The sequence below is a fragment of the Neolamprologus multifasciatus genome, chromosome 10 (assembly GCF_963576455.1).
Source record: "Neolamprologus multifasciatus chromosome 10, fNeoMul1.2, whole genome shotgun sequence".
In the NCBI taxonomy this organism is placed as follows: Eukaryota; Metazoa; Chordata; class Actinopteri; order Cichliformes; family Cichlidae; genus Neolamprologus; species Neolamprologus multifasciatus.
This window is the reverse complement of record NC_140448.1, coordinates 15,132,913-15,144,370: the sequence shown is the minus strand read 5'-3', so window position 1 is coordinate 15,144,370 and position 11,458 is coordinate 15,132,913. Positions and strand designations below refer to the sequence as shown.

The window sequence follows — 11,458 nt, the reverse complement described above, 5'->3', positions numbered from 1 at the left end:
CTCTCTCACTCCTGTTAACTCGTCTCCTGTTTTTCTTTCTTTTATTGTGAATTTGTGCCTTTTTGTCATTTTATCTTCTAATAACACTACTGTACATTGGAGACATAAAGAACTAAATAAAAAGAAACAAAGCAACTGTACATAAGTTTGATGTGAATGCTTTTTTAAAAAATCATTTTAATGGATGTCATAGGTGTGAGATTATTTAAACATGGGAGACAGACAGTCAAAAAACGGTTCAAATATAAGCTAAAAAATGAACATTGCCTTGTCTTAGCAAAATAAATCAAAACTGATGTAATCAGCAGTTGTTGAAATCATCAAATGTTAATTAAAGCTACAAAGTATGACTTTTGAATATTATTCTTTGGTGCCTCTGGTGGACCCATAAAACACACAGACAGCAGACACCACACACATACAGACACAAACACTGTAGGCAGGGTAGAACTAATCAGGCTTTTTGTGGCAAAGATTACTTTAAATCCTGATTATGAGGCAGAGGATGGGCCAGGGCTGCGAGCTGGGTGTTTGAGAGGGAATATTTGAATTTACTAATGAACCACTGAGGATATTTTAGCTTAGCAGTAAAAACAAAACTGAGCTTACTAGTAGAAATATGAATGAAAATTTCAGAAAAGATCAGAAAGTATTAATCAAGTTTTAAGTTGTGATTTTGGTTGTTTTAATCTTTGCGTCTGTTCTGTTGAGAACCTTTCTTCGTTCTTCCTATAGGTGGCTTATTTATATCATGCACAACCATCCTGCAAGACCACAAAAATAACAGAATGAATCCCCGTAATTAAAGCATTACACAGTCAATAAAATCCTTATACAGTAGCATTTTAATGTGTAATGCAGAGCACCTTTCACATTCCATACTGTTAAGAAAATGAAGGATTGTTTCATGCAAAGCAGGCTTTAGTGCAACAAATGCCATGCGTCAATAAACAGACATGTCTATTCATAAACACTTTCTCACTGGGTTGTTAACCAACCTGGGATAATAGCTTGATCCGATGTTACGCTTAAGTCCAGCGTGGGCTGTGTGTGGGAATTTGCACCCAGGAGGGGAGCAGCGGAGAACAAAGTGAGGAAACCAAAAACAGTATCAAACAGTCAAACCAGCCTCACCACAGGAAAACAGATTCCCTTTGGACATCTCTGTCATCTGTGCACACAGGGTCTACTGCTTTTCCGGATACCACAAGACAGACACACAGACAAAGGTAATGGTTTAGTTAGACAGAGGGATGCTTTTGTTCTCATAAGGCAAAACAATCTCAGTAACTTCTTTGCGTGGGGTTTTTTGTTTTTTGGGTTTTTGTTACAGCACACTAGCAGTTGGCAAGTATGAATACGGCACAACAATCTGTTTCTCTTGCAATCACTGGTCAATTTAAAATACCAAAGTTAGGACTTCGTTACTTTTTCAAGGAGGGGCTTATAATAAGGGTATAGAAAACAGAAGTTAGTAACATTGTTATAAAGAACAAAAAACTTGTCAGTGAAAAACAACTAACTTAATTGATGCATAATTAAAATTGAATAATATTGATAACAAAAGTTAGAATAGAAGAATAAATAAAATAATTTCTGCCTTTTAAATTGTATTTTTTTTTTCTTCTTTGATAAAAATTTGCATATTGTCATAGCCTCGATTATTGTATTGTGGCAAGTTGTTATTGTGGTTAATATCTACACTGATATGCACGAAATTGACCTCACTAGCTAATTTGGCTAATGTTCTAAACAGTTAGCTAGGTAAGAAATTGCATATTTTGCTGTGGATCTAAATTAAGAGCACAACAAAAATAAAAGAGATAAAATGTAAAGACACTGGACTTACATATGTTATGTGGGTAGTCATATTGCCAGTTTAACAGTAGACTAATATCTATATCTATATGAACTACCATCAACTACTTTGCTAAAAGAGTGTTAGCCATAACAAATATGTTAGCGTGCAGCTTGTTGTGCACATTGTTGCCCCCAAGTGGCCAAATCAAATTCAGTTAAATTTAATTTTAATGTGTCCAATCACAGCCATCAGCAAGGGTTGGTGGTGAGGAAGAAACCCAGAAAAACAAATAATCTAAGCTATCATAACAAAGCCACAGTTATTAGACAACTTTGACACAAACAGGACAAGGTGTTGCTGTTACAGTCTAGTCACAAGTCCAGGACATTGTTGTTGTTTTCTTTACTTACTTTACAACTAGTTCAAAGGCCAGAGCAGCCAACGGCAACAAATATGCATTGCCCCCTGTATTTATAATTAGCTTTAAAAAGTCAAATAATTTCTACAGCATTTTTGATAAAGTTTTATTAAAAATATGTCCAAAAATGACTCTCAAGTCTTCCTGTGTTTACATGTGATCTTCAGGGCACTGTCACTTTAACACGGCTGAGGCTAACCATGATTAGACGTGATTAAAAAGCAATTTGAGAAATGACTCCGGGGCATCCCTGTCAGGTTTAGGCTTTGTCTGTTTAGTTATTTTTGCCCGGCTCTGGTCTATGCTCCCAGCAAACTGAATGTAGTACGGATAAAGCACCTGGCATTTCTATTTGCTTACATTTTGCCCAAGCCTGTGTGTGTATGTGTGCCTACAGGGGAGAAAATGAACACCGGCAGGGTTGGAAGAGACAAGTGCAGGTAAGACCAGCACAATTCTGTCTTTGTCTCCTAATGTAAATGAAAGGATACGAAGTAGGTAGGAACAAAGTCAGAGATGGAAATAAATGTGAGGGAAAGCACAGATCACATGTAGAGATAGTAAAACAAAAGACCCTCCCAGCTTGCATTTCATAATCAGTTTCATAGTCTTTATAAGTAACTTGTGGCTGCAGGATCTGAGTATTAATAGATCTGCGAGAAAACTTAAATAGTTTTCTATTCATCATTTCTGACCAGTGAGCCCCTTGATTATCTACTTAACACCTCTGCTTGCTAAAGAATTTGCCCTAAGTCTTTGCATGTGACACTGTTACATGAACTGAAAGGGAGGATTGGGACACCAAGGATTATAAATACTTTTCTTTATTCCTGTCCCCATTTCTTCGTATTTCTGCTTTACAGCCATTAATAAACCATTCAGTTACATACACTTATTCAGTTACACACAACAATCAGCACGTTATTTTTTAGAATTTAATAGCAAATTGAGTTTCGCTTTTAGCTTCAGAAAAGTAAAAACTTGTTTGTATAGTTCAGGATCATTTTAAGTCCTGTGTAAGGAAAGATCCAGCGGTTTCTAATCGAGTCATTTTGCAAAGAAAAGTGTTTTAGTGGCTAATTAGATGTTAAAATTTTAGGAATTAAATAATTATCTCACTGCACTTATGGTTTTTAAATCTTTAATCCATTTAAGTATTAGGCAAAAAGCGCCGCAGCTGCAGATTGCTTAATGATTGCTTAATATGCTCCCACATCTATTAAGTGTGCTGTAACACTTGGTAATCAGAATGATTTGCGTTTTTGTCATAAAACTGTGAGTCAGTCTAAAGCTGCTTGTAACTCCTCTCCGACCTCTATCCGGTTTACAAAGATAACCTTTCGTCTATATAATAAGAGCCCAGATTTACGCCAGAAGAAGCCAAAGCTGATATTTTCTCTCGTCACCGGTGCGTGGGTGTAATTGTGGGTCACATGCATTGTTCTATGTGCTCAGCTGATGAAGAATAGCGGTGGTAAACCTCTTAGAAAAGCTGAAGGTTTGCCCAGGTCTTGCAGCAATACTGATGGAGGATCAGCCTCCTCTTGCACTTTCTTTGGCTGCACACACTCACAGTAAAAGACACGCACACGTTCACATGCCTGTCTCCTGCCTGTGATTATACTCCAAATCTGACTCACTCTTGCCTGCTTTCCCGAGTCAACCCTACTGCTTTGTCAGTCGCTGCTCCATCGGAGCCAGATCACACAAGACTCTGCCAGAGAAAGGACTCCACCAGCAACCTTCACCCACGGCGTTTGAGTTGTTCAACTTGGCTATTTTGGAGGACTTTAAAGAAGAACTGCCTGAAGCACATGCAGAGAGAGATTTGACTAACTAGGAATCAGTTCATATTACTCTCAGTCGAGTGGACAAAGGGACCGGTGGCCTCTCGCATCAGATGGCTACAACTATCCCAACCACAGAAGTCTGAGAAGTTAAGCCAAAGGTCTGTCTTCCGTAGGATTTTCCTTCTTTCTTTATGTTTATTTTAAGTAGTTACTGCTGTGCACTGAAGAACCTCCTGAACTTTACTACGTCACATACACCGGGAAGACCCTTTTTTAAGGCATAACTTCAAAGATGGAACTTTTAACAGACAGTCCACGTGTGCGCTCAGACAGCACGAGCAGCTCGGCATCTCAGGGCTCAAAGTCGAAGACGGTTCTTCGCCAGCGTTTGTCCCAGCTGCTGACCTGCATCGAGGACATGAGCTCTGACGACGAAGCCAGTGAAGAGGTGTCACGCATGCTGGAAGAAGCATTTCAGCTCTGTGGACGCTTCATTCCCACAGATGCATTCAGGTTGACTTTAACACTTTGGGCTTTTAAAAAGCTTGTAAAAGAAAAATCATTTTTAAACTTTGATTTAAAGAAACAGGCATATCATAGCAACTAATATAGTTCATATCAAAAAGTGCAGAAATGATCAATAGGCTCTTAAAGTGGTATTTGTGAAAATAATATCTGTGGTTCTTAGTGGGTTCCACTTAACTTATAAGATTACAAAAGTGTGTATTTTGGTAAATGTTATCAAGGGTCTTTTTGTATTTTTATGGTATAAGTGTTGCTCTTTTTGAGGACACAAACTGTTGAGCATGCACAGTGTAGCTTTGTAGCGTTGTAAATAATATTTGGGAGTTTTTTCTCACAAGGATCCACATTGTGACCTGGAATGTGGCCACAGCAGAGCCTCCTGAAGATGCCACCTCTTTGCTCCAACTAGATGCCCAGCCGCCTCCAGATCTCTATGTTATTGGGTAAGAAATAACATTTTTGACAGTGCAGTTTTAAATGTTGCTAATAATCTATGGTATATATATATATATATATATATATATATATATATATATATATATATATATATATATATATATATATATATACATATATATATATATACATATATATATATATATATTCATAATGAATCACAGCAGTGGAATCAAAGACATTAGACTGTCATTACTTGTCTCTTTTAATTTTTCTGCGTGTTAGCCTTCAGGAGGTAAACGCCACCCCAGTGAGGTTCATCACAGATCTGATATCAGAAAACTCCTGGAGCCATGTCTTCATGAACTCACTGGCACCCAGAGGCTTTGTGAAGGTCAGAGAAGACAGAAGAAGGAAAGGGAGAAATATTTGTCTTTATGTGTCTCTTCAATCGGCTGTATTTTTCTTTCATCCATAAAAGAGACATAAAATATATTATTACATACTTTTTTATACTGTTGCAGTTAAACTGTTTGAGATTCAAAGAGGAAAAGAAAAAGAAAAGAAACGCTGCATAATCTACAACATTTAATAATTTTATGATTCTTTTTCTTAACTCTTATCATATCTCTGTATGTTTTTATTTCTTTTAATTATCCTAATTGTACAGCACCTTGGTCAACGGTTGTTGTTTTAAATGTGCTATATAAATAATTTGGACTTTGACTTTAATACAATCTTACTGTCTCCATCTGTGTCTAGGTCACATCAGTGAGGATGCAGGGTTTGCTGTTGCTGCTGTTTGCCAAACAGATTCATCTTCCCTACATCAGAAACATCCAGACCACCTACACTCGGACCGGCGTGTTCGGCTACTGGGTAGGAAATTAGAATGGGAGCTCTGGTTATCCCTGAACCTTGTAGACAACCACACTGTGTGCACACCAGGAATCCCATTGGCATCAGATGCTGTAGGGTTTAAACGCACCATGAAAGGTCCATTGTGTTTGTTTAGTGGAATGTGCAGCAGCTTTGACAGAAAGAAATCACAAACAAAGAACACTGAAAGCAGTCAGAACACTGGGATAGAAAACTTGTGTCTAATCCATAATCCAGGTTAAAAGAGATACTTTTTTATAATTAGTCTTCTTCACAGACTGTATTTGTTCTCCTGTGTGTGTCTGTGTTAGGGTAACAAAGGAGGAGTGTCTGTACGCTTTTCTTTCTATGGACACATGCTTTGCTTCCTCAACTGCCACCTAGCTGCTCACATGAACAACGCTTTGCAGCGCGTTGACGAGTTTGAGTACATACTGGAGACGCAAGACTTTGACATCTATGACACCCCACAAATCCGGGACCACAAGTCAGGACTCCTTCACAGAGGCACACAAATACTATGCATATATGCAACATGGGCTGCTGTGCAAGTAAAATGTGGCTCCGCGGCTTTTCCACAGGGTGGTGTTCTGGCTTGGTGATCTGAACTTCCGCATCGCAGATCACGGTTTGCACTTTCTCCGCTCATCCATCAACAGCGGCCGGCTAAATTTGCTGTGGGGCAAAGACCAGGTATTGTACTAGTGTGAGGACACACACACACACATAATAACACACACTTGCTCATTATTTTCATTTTCCTGCAGCTCATCATGATGAAGAAGAAGGAAGCTTTCCTGCAGGAATTTGAGGAGGGACCGTTAAATTTTAAACCCACCTACAAGTTTGACCGTAACTCCGACACCTATGACACCAGGTAACATGCTAAAAAATCTGTATTACACACACATGATCGGCAAATTTTGTAAGCCTTATTTGTGTCCTCGTTTCCATTTTAATTTTGCACAGCACTCCAAAGACATGGTTGGGTTTAAAGTAAGAATTCTTTTGTGTTTTGCATCCCCCACATTCCTTTATCAGCTTTTGCCACCACATCTTTAGTTGTAGCAAAACAAGACACGCCAAATGGAAGCTCAAAGCAGCCATGGCATCTATAAACCTGATTTATAGATGAACAAGGTAGCAGCTCTTTCTCCAACTCATATCCAGAGCACTGAGGCTCTTCCCTAACAATAAACAGACTCAGGCCCCTGCAGCTCTGTGGCACCACCCTCTTCTTGCTACTCACGTCTCTCACCTGGGTGCTCCTCTCTGAATGGTTGGGGGCCTGGTTCTGGATACTAGATCTGCCTAGGTGGGTGTCTCGGTCCTGTGTATAGGATAGGCACCTTGAGGGTTACTTAGATATAACCCACATTCACAAAGTGTATGGAGACACTGGCATAAGCAACAAGATTCAAATGGGTTTTGTAAGCATAATATGACTGATAAATGGCAGACATGTTCTGCATATTCATTAGACCAGAACTCCATTCTGCACCCAGCACCTCACTGTTTGCACTCCTTCCTCTTTTTGTTCCTGTGTAATCCACATTTTGCCTTTTACAGCAAATTAATGTGTGCATAAGCTGTAATACCCTGTCAATGGTACTAACTGCTTAGCAGTACCATTACATGCTACTTAGCATGTAGCCTACATCATTTCTCATATGCATGCTACACTATAGGTATAGCCTTGTACTGCATATGTATGTGTTTGGTTTGCATTCTTTAACAGCACTTATTTTTTCATAGGAATTAGTATGTAGATTTGTATGGATAGACATAAATGGAAATGTGTTAAAGGGTAAGCAATAGAGAAAAAAATTTTTTTAGATAGAAGTTGTATAATCAACAGTCATGTTCCTTTTGCTCGGCGTGGAGCACCCATAATTTCAATGTGGATATACAATGACAATAAAGGGCTATTTTATTCTGTTTTTCTATTCTATTCTCAGTGGAAAGAAGAGGAAGCCGGCATGGACAGACCGGATACTCTGGCGGATCAAACCCAAGCCCCTGCCATCAGAGGAAGATGATGAGAAGGCATCAACTTCCACAGATGAAGAACAGGATGAGTATCCAGTCCTGGTCACCCAGGATAAATACACCAGTGACATGAGCTATGGAGTCAGCGACCACAAGCCTGTCATTGCAACCTTCAGCCTGGAGGTGAGAGCAAATGCACTGCATAGACCTCTGCTTTTTCAAACGTTCTTTAAAAATATTTTTCTTTTCTCTTATCTTTCACGCAGCTGAGAAAAATCTTTGACACACCACTGGTGCGCGTGTCTCCTGTGGGCATATGGAGCGCAGGCCAGGATGCACTTTTGACCTACTCTGTCCTGGAGGACTTTATGTCTTCTACGTGGGACTGGATCGGCCTGTACAAGGTACTAGGACTCATGTAAAGACAACAAAAATCAATAAATAAATAATTTAAACCTTATATATTATAATTGTGTGGATTTGGACTGACTTTCTTGCGCTTCAGGTGGGATTTAAGACTGCATCTGACTATGAAACCTTTGTTTGGGTTCGAGAAAATGAACTGCCAGAGATAAATGAAGTCATACAGGTAAAGTAGAAGTGCAGCGTTTATGTCATATTAACAAATTCTTTATGAATGCATTATTCATTAACATGCACACATGTGTTGTTGCAGATTTCTGTGGATAAAGGTCAGATTCCTCTGTTAGGTGGACAGTACGTTTTGGGGTACTACAGCACAAACATGCAAAGCATCACTGGCCTCAGTGATAGCTTCCAGGTAACTGCTTCACTATCATATCTGTAGTTTTATAGTTAGATATTTTTTTCAACTCTTAAACATACAATTTAATGCATCCACGAAAGACTATTTAAATGTAGAATTTTGTTAATACAGGTGTACCTACATAAGAGATTAATGCTCTGTGTTTGGAGAAGGAAGCAAGCATGGCAGTGTGCTTTATTTTGCACTCTCTTTGGTTCTTACAGATCCTGGAGTCTAAGCGGGCTGTCATGGAAGGCCTGGTTCCCGAGGATATCAATGGAGTCAACAAATAAGAACAGATTCTCTGCAGTGCCACGTCTTATTCCTCTCCACTGCAAAGTCACACAGATCTGAATCAGGCTATAAAATTGCCCCGAGGTTAACTCCTTAATCTACTGGATGAGCAGACTCTGTCATTCATGTTGGCCCCCACAATTTGTCATCATGTAAACTCCAGTTTGTTATTTCCTACTTTGCCTTTAAGGTTCAGGCTCACTCTTGCTGAAACAAGATCTCTAATAAAAAAAAACTTTAATGAGTAGCCTCAGTCTATCCACAGACCCTGTTAGAGCAGATATACGGAGAACACGTGTCAAACTGCCGTGCCGGTGCAGATTAATACAAAAGGTGCAAAACATCATTGCGTAGAAGAGTGTGCTCTTTTGTTTTATATGTGCTGTCTCAGTGAAGAAAGATGCACCCTGCAACTGAAATTTCTTGCAATGGGTTGTCTGCAGAAACTGTTGAATATGAGAATCTTAGAGAGGAACATCACACAGAAAAATATCATCCAACGGTCAGCTGGTTGATCCAATGAACGATGCAGCAACCTGTAGGATGTGTGCAAATGAACAAGTGGCAGGGAGGTGCTGGGAAAATGTATGTGTGATCGCAGTGGCTTATCTTTAAAATGTGAATGCAGGTTGTCTGTTTTCCTCTTGATGAAAATGTGTTATATCTCCCACACTGCATGCATGAATCGTATCAGCACACTAAAAATATACTGCAAGACAAACTAAATATTTTTTGTGAATTTGTTTATTTAAAAAGATCCAGTATGTTTTCAGGATATGAATGTGTGACTAATCAGTGAAAAAAGATGGGCAGTGGGTCACTTTAATTATCAGTGATTAAAGGCCTGGAGGCTTGTAATCTGAGAGTTATTGTATTATTTTGCACTAACTCATATGCAAAGTCAAATTTGCTTTAACCAACAAAGCAATAGTAATAAGCACAACAGTGATTATGGTGATATTGTCCCGAGTGTACTCCAAAGAAAACATGGAACTGTCTACTCTCTGCATTGATAGATAACATATAGAACTGTAGGATACCCATTTATGGCCATCTGAGTGTCATTAAAGATTTTATATATACATCATAGGTAGTAAAATTGGATAAGCTATTTCTCTTAGTATCTAATAAGCCAATCACAAGGCAGCAACTCAGTGCATGTAGGCATGTGGAAATAATCAAGATAGCCTTTTGAATTTCAAACTGATCATCAGAATGGAGAGGAAAGGTGATTTAAGTGACTTCAAATGTGGCATGATTGTTGGTGCAAGACTTGCTGATAGTCTGTCCAAAAATATTTATCTAGTGCAATTTTCCCACAAAACCTTCTCTAGAAAATGGTCCAGACAAGAGAAAATATCCAGTGAGCAGCAATTGTTTGTGTGAAAATGTCTTGTTGATGGCAGATGTCAGAGGAGAATGACCAGAAACTAGTAATTAAAAAACAAAAAGAAAAACCTAGTTAAAACCAATGTATACATAATAGCATCTCTGAACACACGTCAAATCTTGAAACAGACAGGCTACAGCAGAAGACCACACTGGAAAACTAAAGCTGCAGTTTGCACAGCCTGACCAAAATTGGAAAGTCAGACTGGTTTCTTGAACTTGATGATGAGTTCAGTGTACTCAAAAGGCCTCCACAGCCATCAGATCTCAATCCAGCAGTACAACTTTGGATATAGAAGAGTCACATAATAATAATAATAATAATAATAATAATAATTATTATTATTATTATTATTATTATTATTATTATTATTATTATTATTATTATTATTATCATTATTATTATTATTGTTGTTGTTGTTGTTGTTGTTATTAATAATAATAATAATGATGATGATAATGATAATATAATAATAATAATAATAATAATAATAATAATAATAATAATAATAATAATAATAATAACACTGTGCCTCACCAGCTGAATTATACTGATACACTTTTCCAACTATAAGTTACACTAATTCACATAGTTTGGTACTGAAAAACTGAAACACCCATATCTCTCTTAAGTTATTACAGTGCAAGCTCAGTTTTACTACTAGGATCACCTTGCTTTAGTGATTCTGCAATTCGACTGCCATGGTAAACCAGCATTACTTAGGAGGCCAGTGAGTGGACGGATAGTCTTATTCAGGTCAGATTTTGGGAGGTACCCATCTTGCCTTGCAAAACTGAAAAGAGGTCATTCATCAAACTGTGCAGCTAGTTTTAAAAGCATGAGCCTACTCGAAAAGTGCACAACAAATGGAAATCTGTTGAGGACATCCTGCACTTACAGTCAGCTCCCCTAGTGTGTGGTGAGTTCATTGATCCACTTCTGCACCTGGAGATAATGTCTCTCCTGTTTGTCTCCTGCTTTGCATTTGCAGTTTAACACACAGATGCTTTTCTACTGTCTCAAATCCTGGCTACATTTCTCCGAGTCTACACGACGTGTATAGTTGTAATTATGCATAAGGTGTGGGAGTGCAAGCATATTTTTTCATTTATTTATTTATTTATTTAAACCGAATAAATATGAATATTTTTCTATTCATTTTTTATATATCTAAATAAATATGGAATAAAATATGGAATAAAAAAGTTTG

General features: G+C 38.1%; 1 protein-coding gene across 4 annotated transcripts; it reads left to right on the top strand.

The window, feature by feature from the left end:
• Nucleotides 1-683: 683 nt before the first annotated feature.
• Nucleotides 684-9,721, top strand: inpp5kb (inositol polyphosphate-5-phosphatase Kb). Of its 4 annotated transcripts, none has more exons than XM_085174735.1 (14): nt 684-1,229; nt 2,617-2,659; nt 4,873-4,977; nt 5,216-5,324; nt 5,693-5,809; nt 6,121-6,296; nt 6,391-6,502; nt 6,577-6,686; nt 6,779-6,805; nt 7,768-7,981; nt 8,065-8,202; nt 8,304-8,387; nt 8,475-8,579; nt 8,789-9,721. In XM_085174735.1, exons 2-14 carry the CDS (start codon nt 2,625-2,627, stop codon nt 8,855-8,857), a joined length of 1,401 nt encoding a protein of 466 aa, XP_085030861.1. In that variant the 5' UTR covers nt 684-1,229; nt 2,617-2,624; the 3' UTR covers nt 8,858-9,721. The 4 variants fall into 4 exon arrangements, with proteins under 4 accessions (XP_085030861.1, XP_085030862.1, XP_085030859.1 ...); XM_085174736.1 differs by lacking the exons at nt 684-1,229; nt 2,617-2,659 and adding exons at nt 3,297-4,522; nt 7,017-7,124; XM_085174733.1 differs by lacking the exons at nt 684-1,229; nt 2,617-2,659 and adding an exon at nt 3,302-4,522.
• The last annotated feature ends 1,737 nt before the right edge of the window (nt 9,722-11,458 follow it).

Coding starts and splice junctions, on each gene's coding strand:
- inpp5kb (XM_085174736.1), top strand. CDS start 4,302: ATGGAACTTTTAACAGACAGTCCACGTGTGCGCTCAGACAGCACGAGC. Junction 6,503..6,576: donor TGCTGTGGGGCAAAGACCAG/GTATTGTACTAG, acceptor ATTTTCCTGCAG/CTCATCATGATGAAGAAGAA. Junction 6,806..7,016: donor AAGACATGGTTGGGTTTAAA/GTAAGAATTCTT, acceptor AAACAGACTCAG/GCCCCTGCAGCTCTGTGGCA.